A 20,326-nucleotide genomic window follows, 5' to 3' on the forward strand; every position below is an offset into this window, starting at 1 on the left:
GTTATGTACTGGGGCTTTGGGGGTTAGGGGGAAGAAAGAAAAAGACAGGAGGAAGATTGGTAACAGATGTTAGCTTAGGGCGAATCTTCCCCTGCAAAAAAAAAGCATCATGGAGCGGTCTTTGGGAGAAAACAAAGCCATTTGATTCATTCAGTTTCCTCTTTGAAAAAAAATATATAGACCAATGAGAGAAATGTTCAGTATGAAGTAAAAAGCATTTGCATGTGTCTATGGATATAAAAAAGACTGAAAGGATAGTGTTAACCAAAATATTAACACTAATCACCTCTGGGTGGTGGAATTATGAGTAATTTTGTTTTAATCTCTTTTTGCTTCTCTGCCTTCCAGATTTTCTGCATTAAGCGTGCATTACTTTGGCAATTAGGGGAGAAAATGTGTGCTAAAATAGAACAATGTAAGCTGGGCTCAGACTGTGGCATACTAGAAGTTTGGACTTTATTCCACAGAAAATGAAGATTTATTCCAGGCATTTGATCAAGGATGTGAGATGAACAGATTTGCATTTTAGAGAATTAAGTTTTGTTAAGGTGTGCATACTGGATTAGAAGGATTTGAGGCTGGGTGAAAGATGTGATGGCTGGAACTAAGGCAGAGACCAGAGGGGTGGAAAGCAGTTATTTGGGGTAGAATAGACAGGACTTGTTAATTGAATGTAGGGTAAGGGGAAAGGGCAGACTTTGAGGATAACTCCAGGTTTCTGAGCGATTGGTAAGATACAGATACAGGATGCTAACAAGCATAAGAAGAAGGAAAAGGCAGACTTTTAAGGATGGGATGATGAATTTAGTTTTATGTGTGATGTGCCCAGAGGACATCCAAGTAGGAATTCTAGTAGGAAGTCTGAAATATGGGTCTGGGTTCAGAAAAAGTGGACCTGGAAATGCAGACACATAGAAGATAGGAAAGCCGTGGGACGAATGAGCTCCCTCAGGGAAAGTCAAGAGTGAGAAGAGACCACTGAGGCTGGAACCTCGAGAGGTGCTAAGTCATCGCAGCAGTGGGAGAAGTCAGAGAGCTGTGACAGCCAGAAGTTGGTAGAGTTCTTTTTGGAGATGGGATGAACAGACCCGGGATCAGAGCAAGGGGAAGAAGTTTTACTATAAATTTGCAGCTACCAATAGAAAACAACCACAGAACCTGGCCTCAATGGGGTATAGAAAAAACAAAAGGCCAATGGCTACAAAAGATATGGAACAAAGAGAGTCACTGGCCACTGAGACGGAAGATGGGGTGAAGAAAATATACCAGAGTTCACTGAGTGAGAGGCTACCGTGGAGGGTGGGACTTTTTTGAAAGCTGTCAAAGCTGACCTACTGTGTGGCTGTTCTGAGATAGTGACTTCTCTCCTCTTTTTTACAAACAAGGAAACTGATGTCCACACAGAAGTGTCCCAGGTCTCAGAGCTAGTTGCTGGCAGGGTTAAGACTAGAATCAATTTCCAAACCACTACAGTTTAATTCACTGTACATCAACATACTGCCTCCTTATACAAACACAGAAAGAAGGCTCTCCCCAAAAATATCGAGTATGGAATATAGGAAAACATACACAGATTTATCCTTTGTCTTGACTTATGGAAACGAATAACTTCTTACAGCACACCCCTCTCTCTGACCACCACCTCTGATCTGCCAGCTAACTTCCGCCAGCCCTTGATCCCACTGAGATTTCCAATCCATTGATCCCACCACCTTTTCACTCTCCCTAATCACCTTGATCTCCTCTCTTCTCTACTTACCAGCTTTAAATCCTACGGTCAATCATTACAATAACACCTTCCTTGCATACATTCACAACTCTCTTGTCCCTATTATTTTATTAGACCCATTGGATAATCTGCAACTCTGGTTAAATCCCTCTCTTCACTTTCTCCATGCCTCCACTGTGTCGATGAATACAACAACCTACTGACTGGTCTCCATTTAAACTTGTGACCAGAAACTTTAAATGGGCTCTTTAAGGCAGCCAGACAACCTACTGTATTTCCCCAGTCCATCACTCTCCCTATGTAACTATTCATTCCTTCTCTGTTCTACAACCTCCTCCCCACTCCTCACTCTCAGTTGATGACCTTACTTCCTGTTTGGAGAAAACCAAAGCAACCAGAAGAGAATCTCAACAGACTCCCACCACCTCAGTTATCCACCTTCCAGAACCCTCACCCACACACTTTGCCCTCTATCCATGTTCCTGTCTAAAGTACCGTCCCTTCCCTTGTGCCCTAGACCCGATACCCTCTCTCTCTAACATTACTAATTTTCTTTCTCTATCGAATCATTCTCATACTCATGCAAACATGCTGTTATTTCTCCCATCTTTAAAAAAACTTTTTAACCCTACTATTCGCATTTCCTTTGCTCCTCTTTGCACAAAAATCCATGAAGAGTTGTCTATACTTGTGTTTTTAATTCCTCCCTCTAATTCTGTCTTAAACACATTCTAATCCGTTTTATGCCACCTTACCCGCTTTTGTCAAGGTCACCAGTGATGCCCAGTTGCCAGATTCATGGTCAGTTATCAGTCTTCATCTTACTTGACCTTTCAGCAGCAGTGGTCTCAGCTAATCTTTTCCCTCTGAAACTCTTCAGGGGCTTCCAGGCTATCACATGCTCCTGGTTCTCCTCTCACCTCCCTGGGAGTCCTGCTTGGTATCTTTTAATGGTTCCTCCTCTCCTCCTCAACCTTTTACTGTCTGAGTGCACCCACGTTCAGTCTTTGTTCCTCTTTTCTTCTCTATATATTCACTCCTTGAAGATCTCAACAGTCTTAGGATTTAGATAACTTCCAAATGCTGGAAAATCCCTGATTTATATCTCCAGTCAGATGTCTTGAACTCCAGGCTTATTCTACATCTCCAATTACATTGAGCCTTTCCAAAATGTTCTCCTTATCCCCTGACCCCCTAAACTTCTCCACCTTGAAGCCTTCCACACTTCAGCCATCAGCAACTCAAACTTGGTCAAACCAGAAAAGTGGGAGCACTTTTGCCTCCTCTCCTTCCTGCAGATACCATATCCAATCCATCAGGAAACCCTATTGGCTCCAATTTCAAATATATCCAGAATCCGCCCACCTCTCAGCACCTCTGCTGCTACCACTCTGGTTCAAGCCACCACCCTCTCTCACCTAGGTTATTACCACAACGCACTAACTAGTCTCTCTGCTCCCACCCTGGCCCCAAGAGAGCAGTCAAATTGATTCTTTTGAAGGGTAAGTCAAGTCACATCACACCTCTGTTAAAACCTGCAAAGGCTCCTCTATTTCATTCAGAGTACAAGCCAAAGGACATACGATGCTCTATAAGGCCCTACTTCATCTGAGCCTCTGTATCTACAGTGACCTCGTCTCCAGTCACTCTGCCAGTTGCTCACCCCACTTCAGCCATGCAGGCCTGCTTCCTGTTTCCCTGGTACACCAGGCATGCTCCACCTCGGAACCACTCCCTCTGCCTGGATCATCTTCCTCTCAATGTCCACCTCGCTAACTCCCTCACATCCCTCAGGCCTTTGCTCAGCGGTGACCTCCTCAGGCAGGCATTACCTATCACCCTATTTAAAACTGCCACAATTGCTTACCCTCTCAGAATTTTTTATCCTTTTTACCCTGTTACAATTCTTTTAAAGCAGCTATCACTTTGAAATATACTGCATTATTTATTTATTTGGTTGGTTATTATTTATTGTCTGTCTCCTCCCACTAGAACTTAAGCTCTAAAAAAAGAAAATACTCTTCTCTGTTTTGTTCACTGATGTATTCTTGGTGCGTTGGAGGTGCCCAGATAACACCTGTTGACTGAATGAATCTATTTCCCCTACCAGACCATAAGTAACTTGAGGCTAGACAAATGCTGTAACCATCTCTGTCAACATGTTTAATCATATATATATATATGTATATATATACCTTTTGTATATATTTCATATATAATATATATTATATATAAATACATGTGTGTGTGTATATATATATATGTGTGTGTGTGTGTGTGTATATAAATATATTTCTTTTTTGTATCAGCCTGACTACTAGAATTTTTTCAGGACTGTGTACTCATCTTCCTGATCGGCAGGGGTGGCAGCAAGATGCATTAACCCGAGGCTAATCACTGCTGGACATTCTCAGAGGTAAGTCCCCACCTTCCTCTGAAAAGCTAAATGGCATAGACAGATCATCCCATCCTTAAGGCTTCATACACGATCAGTCAGAAAATGCGAAAGTCACCTTGCCTTCACATATCATATATCCCTCAGCACAGCCTTTTCCTAAATATATCCCTCCAGACGTCCCCCTAGCTGTTGCTCATTCCCGGTAACAGCTAAATCAATTGACCATATTGCACTGGTTTGCTTCAGTGTGTTTGTTTACTAGTTGAAGGCTGCATTAAGGGCAGGATTATTTCATGGCGCTCGGCTGCCTGGCCCTCTTCCAGCTCTCTCCTCTCCTAGTCTCTCACTGTGCAAAATGGCAATCTCTTTCTACCTCTGAAACCGAGAACCTTCTGAAAGTTATTTGACTATCACATAATTTTCTGTCCTTGTGAGACTCTCTGCCTCCACTGTTTGCACTCTGTGGCCTGAAGCTAGGGAAGTGCCCACCACAAATAACTACGCCAAATGCATCTTTATCCCTTTAGCTTCAGTTACTGTCTCGGCCAATGGTCTGCCTCTTTTTGTCCTGTTATTATATGGCAAATGACACACGTGCAGCTATTTCAGCAAGTACAAAAAGATCATACGAACACGTCTTTATTTAAAATGTCACTTTTCCAGTACTCTTTTTGGTTTCTTCTTTATTAACCAAAGCTCCATTGTTAGAAAAATTATAATAATATACTGCCCTGAGTCTTGTAATTTCACAGACAGCTTCTACATACTCTAAGCAATCAAAATCCCATGGTTCGTAATCAAAATATTCAAAGGTAAAATCTAAGTAATTTCCACATGGTATCCTAGTGCCTTCATTTAAGTTTCTAGGGTTAAAAAAAGAAGCCCTTTGCCAATAGGAAAAAAATAAGTTTTCGAGTCTAGAGTACAAAGACTTCAAACCGCATTCCATAGTGTGTTATTTTCTTTCCAGAAAATTCTAGCACTATGTAATTACTTTTGTATGGAAAATGAATAATGTAAGCCTCTAATGCTAAAAACAGCTAGACAGAAACCATCCAAATCAGATAGGCCTTTCCTGAAGCCAAATGAAATATTAAACTAGAAAATATCTGTCTGAAGACAGCCCATGGAAGAAAGCTCTTGAATTTTTATTCAGTAGCCATGGAGCACAGAGGGGGAGAAAGTTACGCGGGAAAAAAAAGTGTTTTCTCGGGTATGTGTCAGGGTTTGTCTGCTTCAGAGAAATTGTAACGTTGGTTGTACCCCAAAATGTCACAGAAAAATATCGATCAGAAATGCATCCAGGAGCTTCCAAGACTTCTGGTTAAAAATAACAGCAAAAACATCAATTAAGCTCCATCTATTGCGACAGAAATGCACTGATATAGAAAAAGCGAAATCCCACCTGCATGGGAATTAAGCCGCAGCTACTCCCCCAATTCAGAGAAAAACGAGCTACACTTCGGTCACTGGCAGAACTAATGCCAGCACATACAGCCAGTGGGTTTGTGTGTTGGGGGAGGGGGACAGCGTAGAGCGCACCTACATCGCCCTCCCTCCAAACTGCTCCAGAACCGTGAAAGCATCCGCGCCGCATGACCTCGCTTAGCCGGAAGCGAGCCGGGACCGAACAGAACAGCCTGCTCAGCCTCAGAGGGAGCCGCGACGTGCGGCGGGCAGCGCGGGCGGCTGGCCCTGGCACTCCTCCCCCTCCCACCTACCCCACCGCCAGTCGTTTGCAGAGTCGGGTCTCTGGCTCCAAGCTCCGGGACTTGGAGACCTAAGCAGGTTCACTCCCTGCCCGGGGCGGAGAACCTCCCAAAGACCTTTTAACAGAAGTAATTCCCGCGCTGGCCACGTCTCAGCAGCCCGGAGTGAACCAGCTGACCCAGCCGGCGCCGGGACCCATGTCTGGGTCGGCCGCCCCCGCCAGCCCCACCCCCGAGCCCATCCAGCCTGCGTCCCCACCGCCCAGCCCGCAGCCTGGCACTCAGTGGGGGCTTTCGGGGAGTACAGCCCCAAAGGATGGCTTTCCGCTAAGTAAACAGCCATGTTAGCCTCCTCTGGTCGTAAATAAGCCAGGGGTGAGCCGGCCGACGGCCGTCAGGAGCGCTCACGGGGTCCCCTCTGCGCTTTCACCCCCGAGGCTGCGACTGTTTCCAAACTCCTAGGCGCAAACGGCCCGGGCCCCCTTTCTCTCTCATGGTTCAGCACCGAGGACAGCGGGCTTACTTTTCGCCCAGCGGCCCCAAAGCCAAGGGGGTGGCGTTGGCGGCGCAGGCAGGGCTGCAGGTGTCCGGACCGCGCGCCCTCCCGCTTGCCACCCCCTCCGGCGCCTCGAGCAGGGCAGCCTCTCGGCGTCTTACTTTTCTGGCTGGAGTAACCCGGGTAATAGCCATAGTAGCCAGTGATCCGCAAGATCCGGTCCTCGATGGTAGCCACCCCGTTGGGGGCCGCCTTGACATCCATAGAGAGCGCGGGGCGGCGGCCCCGGGCGCGGCGGGGCGGAGAGCGCAGCGCGGGGCCCGCGAGCTGGTGCAGGTGCCGCCGCCGCCGCCGCCGCCGGTGCTGATGTTGCAGCTCGTGCTTCCGTGCCCAGGCTCTGACTCCACCGCCCGGCGCAGCACCGGCTCCGCATCACAGCGGCGGCGGCGGCGGCAGCGGCGGCGGCGGAGCGGCCCCCACGCGGGCCGGCCTCTCCGTCAGCCTGGCAGCTCTCCCGCCCGCCACCCGGCGCAATGCTGCCGGAAGAGCGCCCCCTCACCTCTGAAGCCCACCGCGGCCGGGGGCGGGTATGCGCGCCCCACCTGGCCGCCGACTCTCATCATTAACCCTTTTGCGCCCCTTCCCCGAAGAGTAGACATCCCCCAACCCCTCCTGCCAGAAGGGACGCTTGGTCCAGGGGCGTGGGGGGAGAAGGTGAGACGGTGGCGGGGGCTCAGCGAGGAGCGGTGTAGGTGGAGAGACCCAAGCGGAACCAAGGGCTGTTAATGCGAGAGGTGTACACTGTCGCTTGGGGAGATGACACCTTGGGGGCGCCCCCAGGGCTTGGTCTACGCTCGCATCTACACCACCTGGGGTCTGCTGATCTGCAAGCGTTCCCAGGCGTTAATCAATTTTTGAAACTTGCCTAGACTACGTAGAGTCTTTTTGCAAGAAATGACAAGAAAATGAGACCCCATAGGTGGTACGTGAAGTGGTTATCTAAGTATTGTGGACACAAAGACTTTAAGAGATCAAACCCTCAAGTCTGACAGTCTACATCCAGACCCTCCACCCTCCGAGGGAAAACCTCAAAGGCTTGGAGACGTAGCTGAGCACAGCATGTTTATTTTGCCAATTCCAAATGCCCTCAGGAGAAATGATTTTGTCCTTTATTGCCAAAAACATCAGGGGGGAAGCTCTTCAAACTGTAAATATCTGGACGGGTGAAAGTTTTAGCTAGGCTAGAGACTTTCCATCAGAGTCTAAAACGTCCTTGAAGCTGTGCATTCAGAGTGAACACCCTCTCCTCGAGTGTGATTCTTCTGCTTTGGCGAGAGACTCGGCGGGTGAGAATTAGTGAGCAATGGGCATGATTCTTCTGTTCATCACTTGCAGTCACAGCTTCCTGAAAAATAATCTTCAAAGTTTCATCTTAGAAACTAAAGGGTGTGTGGGAGTCGGAGCGGGGTGTCAGCATGAAGGGCATTATGTCCACCTTCCACCCAGAGCCGGTTTAAGACATCCCTGATAGATTTCACCTTTCTAAAGCTTAGGGGGGAAAAGACAAAATCAAGTCGACTTCACTGCCCCCTCAGAAACCAACAAAGAATCTAACACACCATTCTGCCTTCAAGCATTTTCCACATTGTGTGTGGGTCCTTAAGAGGAAAGAAATATGAAAACTTTTTTTAAAAGATGAATTAGATTGAGCATATGAAAATGCAGTATTAAATTTCACGTCTTAAGGGTTTTCATCCAGACACAAAGCCTAGCACAGGATCTTGAGAGTGGAGTGAATCTGAGATGATTGTGGCTGGGAGGAGAGTTCATAAAGAAACCAATTTCCTCCCACACCTGCTTTCTGGGCTAGGAGAGAAGGAAGGGTAGAAGGAACTGAAAGGTCAGAATGAACTTAAAGCAAAAGGCAGCTCCAGGGCAGTGGAGGGGAGCCGAACATTTAAGGCCAAAATGAAAGCCTTATGCCTTTACACTCCACTGCCCCCAGCCCCAGGGGATTTTCAGCACACTTTCATTATTTTCATTATTTTTATTTCTGTGGCAAACCTTATATAAATTGTACGCATTGCACAGGGTAAAATGGGTTGATCACATTAGTTTGTGTCCCTTTTGTTCAAAGTTTCTAGAAAACAAATTTGCCTATATGATGTCTAATATGTACTTGATATCATAATCTATAGCATATTGACATATAAATTCAATAAGAGAGAAATTAAAAAACAACTCAAGCCACAACCTTCTAACAGGAATACAAATGAGCACAGATTTTAAAGACAAGTGGTTTTGTCCTATTAATGTTTATAACTTATCTTACCATAATTAATGTATTAAGTTCTAAATTACACTTATTGTGTAAGTTGTTGCCTTCTTCCTAGTTTTGTTTTGTTTTCAGAAATTTCCAGAGAAATAGGTAGAAATGTCTTTAAGTGGATCTCATCATTCGTACAAACAGCAAATTCAGCATAAATTTAAATAATGTAAATATTATACCCACAGGAGTTTATGTTTTTTAAAAGAAATTATAAAAATTCTCAGACTGACCTGGAAATTAATTTTAAAATAGCAGAGCATTTACAAATACCTCTGTAATCCTCTGTAATTGGGTGACTAAAACATTAAATGCAATGAGATGCTGTAATCTAGGACACACTTTTTTTTAATGGAACTGAAATTCTACAATTACAAATTAATCAACAATGAAAAATAAATTTCTGCTGGTGATAAGCACTCTTTGGTGCATATGATACGAGTTTTTTAACCTTCCAAATGTCGTTTTAGACATCATTAAAAATTCATAGAAATTGTTTTGAGGGAAGGAGAATTTTTTAAACATTTTTATATGTTTGCCTGCTAAGTTTACCAGTTCTCACAAACCCAAATACACAAATTCAAATTTCCAAAGTGTGAATTATCAGTGTGTCTCAAATCTATTCTGAAAAAATGAGGGAAGTTATAATTCAACAAGTGGAGATCAAAGGTAGTTGTTTGATTCACAAAGTGGTTCCTCATAGTATCCAGCTTCATGTTGCCAGTTTCCCTGGTAAATCAATTTTCTGAGTAAATCCTAACTTGACTTACAAAAATGTGGTTTGCACACAACTTTTCAGGAATATTTCTAATTCATTAAGCACAGGGCATCTGTCTGTGATTCCAGATGAGTTTTAATATATGGACCATATTTATTTTGATCATCTAATCAAGTCAGATTAGACATTAATACTAATTGAGTAAACAGAACTTGGCTATTTGTGTTGTAAAAAAAAATGCCAAATCGTTTGTAAAATAGTTCAGGTGATAGTCACTTACAATCTTAGTGTCTAATGCTACGATAACTATACCAAGGAATAACATTAAAAACTAAAGATAATCACTGGGCATAAATTCTGTTCAAAGATGTATGGTCCATCATAAACTCATTTTAAATACCATCTCAGCCTTCATACTTTGCAAGGGTTAGTAAAATAGAATCTGTGGATTCTAGTCTTCCTTACTCTGATTAGCAGCTAGGGCACCGAAAATCTGGGTTTTAGTCCTTTGTCCATGGCAGGAACAAGTCACCCGATGTTTTTGACCACCTACTTGGAGTTACCAATGAAAGACGCTGACAGAAGGGAAAATGATCATTTTTTTCCTCTGGGAAAATAATATAGTGTCCCTACTCCCGTGAGTTAAGACTAATTTGACTGCTTGGAGAGCCAAGAATGTTTGAGCTTTAATACCCCAGGGCCAACATTGCTTTGTACAAACATCAGCGCTATTTACGAAGAGTTGACCCCACATAGTTTGCACAGTGTTTGTGTTTAAAAGTGTCTGGCGTCTAGCCAACCAGGTGATAAGCCCTGGCATCCGGGAAGAAAAAAATGTAGTCTTCATGTTGCACTTTCAGGAAAGCCGTTTTGAGTATTTAACCACCCAGTCATTAGCTGCCCCATTTGGAATGCTGACATTGCATTTCTATTCCATCCTCAGGCAACGGTAGGCGTTGTTGATCTACCTTTCAGCTGATGGCAGGACTGAAAGGGATTGGGGGCCCAGCACTCAGTATCTCTCTAAGAAGTCAGGGCAGAGTCCACTCTCCATTGACCTCTGGTAGCAAGCTCCATCATAGGACTATGTTTGAGGCTCATTTCCTTGGAAATGCTTAGAAATCCTTTGGAGAAAGTCTTAAGTAATTTCAACAAATACACTCAAATTTTAGAATGTGTCTATGACCTCTGTGTTTGTGTCTTTGTGTGTGTCTGTCTGTCTCTGTCTCTGTGTCTGACTCTCTCTCTCTCTCTCCCTCCCACCCTCCCTATGTCATCACTCCCTTCCCTCTTTTCCTCTCTGTCTCCCTTAGCCATATGGTAGAGTGGTTTAGAGTGTGGATGTTGGAACCAGACTGCGAGGTGTCAAATCTGACCTCAACACTTTCTAGCTGTGTGTCCTTGGATGAATTTCTTAAACTCTCTGACTCAGTTTTCTCGTCTGTAAAGTAAGAATATTGTACCTATTTCATGGAACTATTGTGAAAATTAAATTAATTGATATTCATACAGAGCTTATAACAGTAGCTGGCATATCATAAGCATCATAAATGCTAGCTATTACTATTATTTTGTTCTATGCATACATAGACCCAAATGTTTTATGTCCTAACTCCCTCACCTAACAATAGCACATACCTAACCTAACACTCCACCGTGGCCAATCCCTGTCCCACTGCCTGTGATATTAGAATCCGTCCAGGAAACAGACATGAGTTTTCCAACTTTGAGGTTGTGTAGTGATTCCAAAGAATGGTGACAAATTAAGGCTGCTGTCCCCCAGACATCAGAGAATAGAGAATGATAGAGATCAGAATGATAGCCTCTGAGCTTCAGTTTTCTCCTCTGTAAAAATGGGCTCATACTGTCTACTTAATAGTGTTCCTGTGATGGTTAAGTAAGATAACACATGAAAATATCTCACAATAAATACTAATTTCCTTCTCGCCACCTTGCCCCTGCCCTGTCCACTATTTATTACTAAAACTAACTCACACTTTAACACTTCATTCACATTATTAGGAATTTCTCTGTGGCAGTTGCTTTCACAAGTCTCCTCTAATCCTTTCAACCATGACAATGATCGCTCGAGGCAAATCTTGGAATCACATTGACCAAAGGACCAGGTGGGTTGCAGAACATAAGTGCTTTGCAGAGAGAGAAGCAGCCCAGGGTCACCAGTTCTTCCCGTCCCTTGAGAAGACCTGAGGACACAGAGAGTTTGCTTCAGAATGAGAAAGCGACAAAGTCTGTCATGGTAGGGACTAGGGTCCTGCTTGACGAGAGTGTCCCCAGCAAGTGAGGTGGCCTCACAGGAGTCACAGGGTGGTGCCCTGAGGGAGGCTAGGCCATCAGCCCTGGGCTTCCCAATCTCAGCAGAGATTCTGGTGCCTCCAAGCTTGGCCCAGAAGCAGCAGAGCCACCAGGCCGAGAGAGATGCAAGGGGGGTTTGACTAGTGTACATCTCAGCAGTGACCAGAGGACAGAAGACAGAGTGTCTCCCTGACACTCGAGCTTGGCCAAGGATCTCCCCTGACTCATAACCCTGCAGCAGGGGAGCCCCAATCACACTGAGATGGCATTTTCCGCCATTCTTATGGGGAAAGGGGACTCAGAGTAAGATTTACAGTAATTTAAAGCTATTAAAGATTTTTATAACATTTTTCAACACCTGTGTTGATGTTTATACATTCAAACTTGTATATTCATCTTACATATAAGACATTCTGTAATTTAAACGTCTAAAAATGCCATGCATGTCACAACCTCAAACCTACTGCAGATTATTTATCACAGAAGGCTTTCTGCAACATTACCTGTTAACAATGCCAAACCTGCTGTGGTAGTCATTGATACTGTTTGCCAAATATTTATGTTTCTCCCCCATTTTAGACAAACCACAGGATTGCACTTCCTGCCCCCTTGTGGTTGTACGGAGCTATCTGACTGATTCTAGCTCTGAACAAAAAGGACAGTGATCCTGTCGTGGCAAAGCTAATACAATCCCCTCAGAATTCTCACTTTCCCTCTGGCACGATCACCAAAATTCAAGATGACTTTGACACATGAAAAGTGAAGCTACTAAAAAATTTAAATCAAAAGGAATTTGAATTCCTTCCGTAAACACTACATTTAATTCTCAAATCTTATTCTCTTTATCTTTTGTTTTCCAAGAGCATACTATGCATGTTTAAGTATCATCAGTTCCTGAAGCAATCTGTCAATAAACAATACTGAAGACAAAATAAATTGTTGGAAAGAAACATTATGAGTGGGATGGAAAATCAGAGAGAACAGAAAATTTAAAACTCATCAGAATGCATAAATAAGACAAAGAAAGTCCAGAAGACAAACACAGTTCAATACGTCCACATCTTGAAAAATTACGGCCAAAAGTAATCTCAGGAATGACTTTGCCTTTAGCTTCAAGAACTATTAATTTGCAAGAAATACGTTCACAAGGTTTTATTTCTTCATTATTTTCCATGTCAGTGATACCCATCAATAACGCTTGCTCCTCAAATACCCCGAGATAGTGCAGACCATCAGGACTGAAGTAGATGTTTGTCTGTTTTTTTCCTGGCAGCCCAGCTGGCATTAGAAGAGGCTCCTAACTTATCAGAAAGAGTACACCTCTCAAGAGAGAAGCTAAAAGGTTGTATCAAATACATTTTATATTCCAATTCACTTCCTCTTGCTTCACCTTTGCAGTGACCAACTCTGTGTGGGTTCCCATTGACTTCACATAGACACAGCCTGGCAGTGCCTCACCTCCTGCCAACGCCACGCACCTCCAGCCTCCTGCCCCAGGGCTCCCCTGTTGATCCTGGGACATGAAAGTGCATCCGCCTGCATCAAGCGTGTGCAGGCTGAAAGTGCTGGGGATAGATGCAACAAGGGCACACCTGTGATGACAGGACAGCAAAGTGGCGTATAAATTCTTTTCTATTCTCTTCTGGATGGACTGCCCTGAGAAGCTGGGGCTTATGCAGCCTCTCACCCACAAGATAGAGCAATCAGTCAGATCAGTCAGTCAGATCCAAAGGATGGTCAGCTCAGTAGCGTGCCTTTGAATTGTTAGGAAAAATATTGTTAGGATACTCAAAATTCAAAAAGTGATTCTTAGCGTAATAGGATTATGAGTAGTCTCTCGTTTTCCAAATTTTCTGAAATAGGATGTTACTGATCTTAAGACGAATACACACACACACATGCACCCACACACATGTACACACGACAAACCCTAAGACCCATTCTAGCTCTTTATTCTCCAGTGTGGCTGGGGTTTTATATGCAACGTATTGGAGAATGCCGCCTGTCTGCACATTAATCTCTTCAGTAATTGCAATTATCTCCTTTCCAGCAAATGTGATGAAGTCTGACTAAAGGTCTCTAATTCTTCTGGCTCTCCATGTTCTCATAAATAATACAACAGGGCTCCAGGACAACGAGTACATGAAAAGTTTTGTAACATCTCAAAGTAATCCTGAAATCTTCAGATTCTTAAGCTAATAAAGTACTCTAGGCACACAGTTGTCTGGGTATATGTATCATTTGGCTCTATGTAGTAGAAGCAAGTGGTAAGACCATCCATGCTTGGATAATTGTTACAAATGCTTCTTCATCTGGCCAGTGCTTCTCATCCCTCAGCTATTTCTAAAGGAGTTTCTCCTCTAAGAAGCCTTCTCTGAGCATGCCCCTTCCCGAAAGGACCAGGTATTTGCCCCATTAGGGCACTGTCCACACTGCGTGGTCTTTTCCACACTGTATCCTTAAGTCCTCAAAGACAGCGACTGCATTTTTGTTCACTACTGTGTGGCCGGTGCTTCTCAGAGTGCCTGGCACACACCAGACAATCAAAACATGTTCAGGACTGAAGGAATCATTGTAGTAAACAAAACCTTTCATTAGGACCACTTTCTTGAAGAAGGACCAAGGCGCACACACTCCCCAGGATAGGTTGACTTGTCTCAAGACCAGAAATGTAACTACTTGCCCAGCACACAGTTTATAAATGAAGAAACTGAGGCTGGAGAGCTAAGTCAGTGGGCCAAGGGCCCTTTGGTGAGTTGGTGGCAGCCTTTCCCCTGCACAGTGCATTGTCCTTTCCTTGACACTCCCATTGCCACCTTCTCATGGGTGGCCTTCTGACAGCTCCCACCATCCCCATCCCTCCCCCCCTCCTTCCCAAGCTGATCATGCACTCTTCTTTCTCTGCCTTCTATCTTCCCCTAGTTGAACCCCGGGCTCAGCAGACAGAAGGGATGCCATCAAGGGCTCTGTTCAATGAAATTGAAACCCAAGAAGATACCTATTTTCCAGAGTCTATGTGAGTTACATTTCTGGTATAATCAGTACCTGGTTAGTTACCCAATTTGGCAACCAGTCAAATTGAACTATTACCCCTCATCTTTTGGGTGCTGGTGGCAGGGGTAAATAAATGGCTTGTGCTGTCTTTAGATGTGAGTAAATAAATAGAGTTATACATTTTCTTATTATACGGTTGATACTTTCAAAATTCACTGCGATAAATATCATGGGCTCATTTTGACAAACCTTTTGGGAATCATGATCAGTTAGGAGGTTTGAATCACTTCCTTTATCTGTAACCTACTATAATGTTCAGAAGATTTGTTTACTTGTTTTTTCATTGATTTAGGTTTTACAAAAATCATCGTCTGGGCATACAGAAGGTGATGACTGCCTGTTACTCTTCTTCCTTTTCTTTTAACTCCCTTCCTGGCTTCATTCTGCTGTGCCCTCAAGTCGACTAGCACCTGCATACCACTGCAGTAAAGTCGCAATTGTACTCCTGCTGTCTAGCTTTTTTTGCACACCAAACAACCTCAAACCTTAGTGGCCTAAAATAACAACCATTTATTACTTCTCATGATCTGTCGGTTAGCTGGGTGGTTCTCCTGATCCGTCCAGGCTTGGCTGATCTTGGCTGGGCTCACTTGTGCATCTGTGTCAGCGGGCGGATCAGCTGAGGACTGAATAGTCTAGAGGATGGCCTCTCTCACATGTCTAGTGGATGGGGAGACAAGAACGCCTGGGCCACATATCCCATCATCCAGCAGGCTCGTCCAGGCTTGTTTGAGACACCAGTGAAGTCCCAAGAGTAAGAGTCAAGTTTGCAGGCCCTCTGGAGGCCCAGATTCAGAACTTGCACTATGTTGCTTCTGCCGTATTGTATTGGCCAAAGCAAGTTACAAGGTTAGCCCAGATTCAAGAGATGGAGAAATAGATTCTGCTTCTTGAAGGGATTGCTGCAAAAAACTGTGGCCATTTTTGGATTCTACCACATCCACCGATGTAAATCCACGCCAGTGTTGCAAAGTAAATAATCAGAGACTTGATGAGAATGTCCCTTCTGTGGAACGTATGCTTTAATAGAATTCCTTGATTCCAGATCAGCAGAGCAATCTTCCAATCACGGCTTAACTAAGGCAATGTGGAAGTGACTTCATTAAGCAAAATCTGCCATGAAAAGGTTACCTGCCATGATGAGGTTTTGTCTGAAGCGGCAGCCTTTTGCATGACATTTAATTCCAAACATTCTGACTTTGAAATGGGGAGCAAGAAATTAGGCACCCACACAGGCTAGGTCTGCAGAACTTTGGTACAATCAGACACAGAACAAAGAAATGCAGTGCATTTGACTCAGCAGAGCTGTTCCCACAACCAAGACAAAAAGTGGGGACCTGGAAGGTTCAGGCATTCACTGTGCTCAGCTGCTGCAGGGCCATTTATTGTACTATACAGCAAAGATCTGATTGGCTTCCCTCCCCACAAGATTTCTAGTTTCTTTGGGACATGAATAAACCTTTTAAATCCATATTTCTGGTATATAAAACAGAGCCTGACTATCGAAGGAAAGAGACAGAGAAAGAGTTATTTCTGTGACTCAGAAAAAGACTAACTCAATATAACCACATTTATATTTTTAAACAAATCTTTGCAAATACTCAAAGATTCTCCCATATGAAAAATTATGGAAGTACTGGTGAAGATAAGTTACTCCGTACAAAAACAGAAAACACTACTATTCAGCTTAAATCAGAAGGAAGAAGTTGGTGATGCTCAAATTATAATCCAGAGAAAAGAGGACCAAGAAATGCATATTTTTGTTTATAAGTGAAGAGAAACCCTTAGATTTCCAAAAACTTGAATCTAAATTTTCAGTTCATAATTAAGCACTCGAGAGGATAGATCCAATATTAGTGTCCTAACTGTTCGGTGGCACAGAGATCCAAGAAGTGCTTTTCACATTATTATAATTATTTATACTCAATTTCATTCCAAAAAGGAATTGAGATGGCTTGTAAAGATACTACATTGCAAGATTTAAAATAATAATAATAAGCAAGTAACGAACTAGGAAGAAAGTAAACAAAAATAGAAACCAGAAAATGAAGCCAGAATGAGGTCGACAAATGCCAGGAGGGCTAGTATACCTTGCTAGAAGCAACAATAATTTGGTTTGGGACTTCCTAGACACCAACCAAAGAGGTGCTTGTGGTCACTAACACTACTCATCCCGGTCAGAGCTCATAACAAAGTCAGGAGAAGCACAATTCATTCCTGGCGTGCACCCTGAGAGCAAGTTTTCCCGGGATGTTCCTAAAGAGGGTCCCATGTCTTATTCTAGCAATAGCCTGAAAAACATCCACAGGAAGATATAAAAACATATAGCCTGGTGGCACAGTGTGAAAGCACTCATGAGTCAAGTCACACTGCCAATGCACTTCAAATACAGTACCCTCTTATAATTCTTAACTAATCCCAAACCAATGTTTGGAGACTCATGGGCTATCTCTCCTTCAGGGAAGTCTCTGTATATACTGAGTCCTCAAATGAGAAACTGGTAAGTATCCCCAAATCCTGTAGATAGTAGTTCCCAATTGGTCTTTTTCTTTCCTTTTCCAGTGCTACCACCCGAGGTCAGGAGACACTCCTTTTAGCCTGGAACATGGACAGCTTTCTAACTTGCCCTATGCGAATCCATTCTCCAAACCACAGTCAGCTTGCTGTCTCTAAAACAAAGCTCTGCTTAAAACACCTGGATGGCTCACAGGGCTCTTAGCCTGAATTCCAGACCCTTAATCATTGAATACCCTTGGCCAGCTACATCTCCAGCCTCGATTCTCTGTTCCCTTCATTCCAGCTGTCTCAAATGAACTTCTGTGAGACTGACAAAAAAGTCACACTCTCTCTCACCTCTGGATCTTTAAACATGCTATTCCTTCTATCTGGAACACTCTCTCTCTCTCTCTCAATCCTTTGACCTTGTCTTTGTCTGGGACTTTTCTTTCACGTCTTCAGCTAGAAGCTGCTTCTTCAGGAAAGTCTCTTTATTTGTCTGTCTCTCTCACTAGACCATCAGCTCCATATGGGCAGCTCCTGGCTCTGTTTTTGCTCACCATTGTACTCACAATGCCTAGCATGGTGCCAGGCACACAATAGGTGTTTCATAGATATTTGCATAACTGATTGACTTATTAATTGATTGATATTGGTTATCATAGACAAGTCCTTGGAGCCAACTATTCTGTGTTACTCCCTAAAGGAAGATCCATTTACTTTCTTTAGCAAGCAAAAGTCTAAAGATATTTTTGATGTTATCTAATGGATATTGACAGCACTCATGCCTACATTGAAGAATATACCATCTCTGACACCTCCATCCAAGCAGGGTCAAAATTTTCCTCAGAAAACAAGTCGTGATCCCCTTCCAAACAAGGGCATATGGGCGATTGAGGCCTCAACCTTCTATGCCCTTAGAACATTATCATAACCTTTAATGTGGGAGAAACTTTAAAGCAAGTGTTGCCAAACTTTGTCTGCCAAGGAGTTTTGCAAGGTATTTGGCATTATACTTTTCAAGAAAGTATTAGTTTGTGGATTTTATCTCATCATGCAACAGTATAAAGAGTCAGGGGACCTGGGTTGTCACCGACCGCATGACCATGAAGGTCGTGATACGGCTCATTCCCTGCCCTGGAGCTGGATGACCTCACGCCCTACCCAAGCCTGGCTCTGCCCGGGGTCTGAACAGTCAACCCCGGGCCCTGTGAGCCCCCAAGAGCTGCCACACTGAACAAGGCAGGGGTCCCTGCTCTCACCTCTACATCACCTGAGATTGTCGACTTTCATCTATTTTGCATATTGAGCTTCTGCATTATATTTCATTTGAAGGAAACATTCCACAGCTAAAAAGAAATATGAAAACCTGTTGTCTAACTAATCTTTAAGGCTTTTTTTCTGCTCAGTTATCCACTCCACACTAGAGGTCCTGATTCAGTCTGGGGCACATTTCACAGTATCCAGTTTGAGACCGATGCAAAGAAACTAAGGCCTTCTCCAGGGATAATGAAGATAGGTCCCAAACCATGGCTTATAGCCTCAGGGCTCAAAGAGGCTTTGGAGATCATCCAGCATGTTTGGTATTTTGCAAATGAGGACACTGAGATCCAGAGAGTTTTGGTGATGTGTCCAGTAGCACACAGCTGTGTGAAGACAGAGCTAGGACCAGACCAAACTCCCTCAGGTCTCAGGCAGAGCTCTGAGAGAGGAAGGGCGCTCAGGCCATCGGGGAATCTGGGCTGCCTGCAGAAGTGTTAGGTGAGGAGCACCTCTCTCCTTGGCATCCCACTGCTACCTGTTGTGACCCAGGCCTCCCCATCTCTCACCTGGGTTAATGCCCAGTGTCCTGATGGAGCTCCTCACCTCCAGGCTCATGCCCTTCCAATTTGCCTTCCACACTGTTCTGGATATTTCTGAAACACAAGTGTCATCACATCACTATCCCAATGAAAAATCCTTTGCTAATTCTCCATCATCTGCAAGATTAAGGTGAGTTTTCTAGTGTAAGTACCAAGCCTTTCACGGTCAAACCACCCCTCTCTTACTTTCCAGACTTGGTTTTTTCTGAGATTTCCCTCCAACCCTACACTTCTCCCAAGCTGACCGATACTCCTGGTTGTTTCTCACCTCTAGACTTGGCTGCTCCTTGTGCCTAGAAGGCTCAGACTGCCCTCACCCCTCCCAATTCCATGATCCTTCTCTGCCAGGAGAGCCTCTTTTATGTCTCAGCTCAAACACGACCTCCACTAAAATATTTCCTGGGTCCCCTGGTGGGATTGAAATTCCCTCCTTTGTGTCCCCTTGTGCTTGGTACCTCCTTCCCTCATGGCACCTCTGGCACTCTGTTGTTACAGGCTGTCTTCCCTATTGTCAATATGTTCTAAGCGGCAAGAATCCAGCCTGCATTTATATCCCACACCAATCACTGTAGCTAGCACAGAGTAAATGCGGAAGGAAGACGGGGGAAGGACGCAAAAAGGTCACTAGATCCTTCAAATATTTTTAGGTCTTCACAGTCCCCATAGTTTCCTCATTTGTAAAATAGGAGTAAATGGATAGCTTATTTTCTAGAGTTGTCATGAGAATGAATGAGATGGTGCACTTAGGACTTAGCATGTTGTCTGCATGTGGTAAGAACTCAATAAAAGTAAAGCATTATTATCATATGAAAATGAAATATGATGTTTGGATGGAACAAGGACCCAGGGCTTCTGCTCAGTTTAGGAACCGCATCCTGGTGGTCCCAGCTGTGTAAAGGTGCTTCCTGCCTCGGGAAGCAGTACAATCTCTCCAACACCGGAGAACTCCAGCCTACACTGGACAGTTACCTGGCAGTGGTTTGATCAGGAATCCCCACCTGAAATGCGCAAATAGGTTGAAGTTAACATTTTCCTCTCTCTGGAGATTCATTGGTGCCAAAGTATCTCATTAAAATCTAGACATTGACATCTAGCATTTTTTTAAACTAATTTTCTTTGAATTTGGGCAGTGACATTAATTTTTATATATTAAATAAAACAGTGAAACATCATTTACATTGTTGAAGTTTGTAGGAGTGCTCAGAATGTGTCCAGGAGGACATTG

The 20,326-nt window shown here is 43.9% G+C and overlaps 1 protein-coding gene across 2 annotated transcripts in view; it reads right to left on the reverse strand.

Annotated features, from left to right (window-relative positions):
• SLC35F4 (solute carrier family 35 member F4) overlaps window positions 1-6,870 on the reverse strand; it is a 247,297-nt gene extending 240,427 nt beyond the window's left edge. Inside the window, exon 1 of one of the 2 annotated variants that reach the window (XM_070594249.1) lies at window positions 6,494-6,870. In XM_070594249.1, the coding sequence (XP_070450350.1) occupies window positions 6,494-6,596 (103 nt within the window). In that variant the 5' untranslated portion in view covers window positions 6,597-6,870. The remainder of the gene's footprint in view (window positions 1-6,493) is intronic. The other variant, XM_070594251.1, reaches the window with a different exon arrangement.
• Window positions 6,871-20,326: the final 13,456 nt, after the last annotated feature.

Source organism: Equus przewalskii, chromosome 25, assembly GCF_037783145.1.
Source record: "Equus przewalskii isolate Varuska chromosome 25, EquPr2, whole genome shotgun sequence".
Taxonomy (NCBI): Eukaryota; Metazoa; Chordata; class Mammalia; order Perissodactyla; family Equidae; genus Equus; species Equus przewalskii.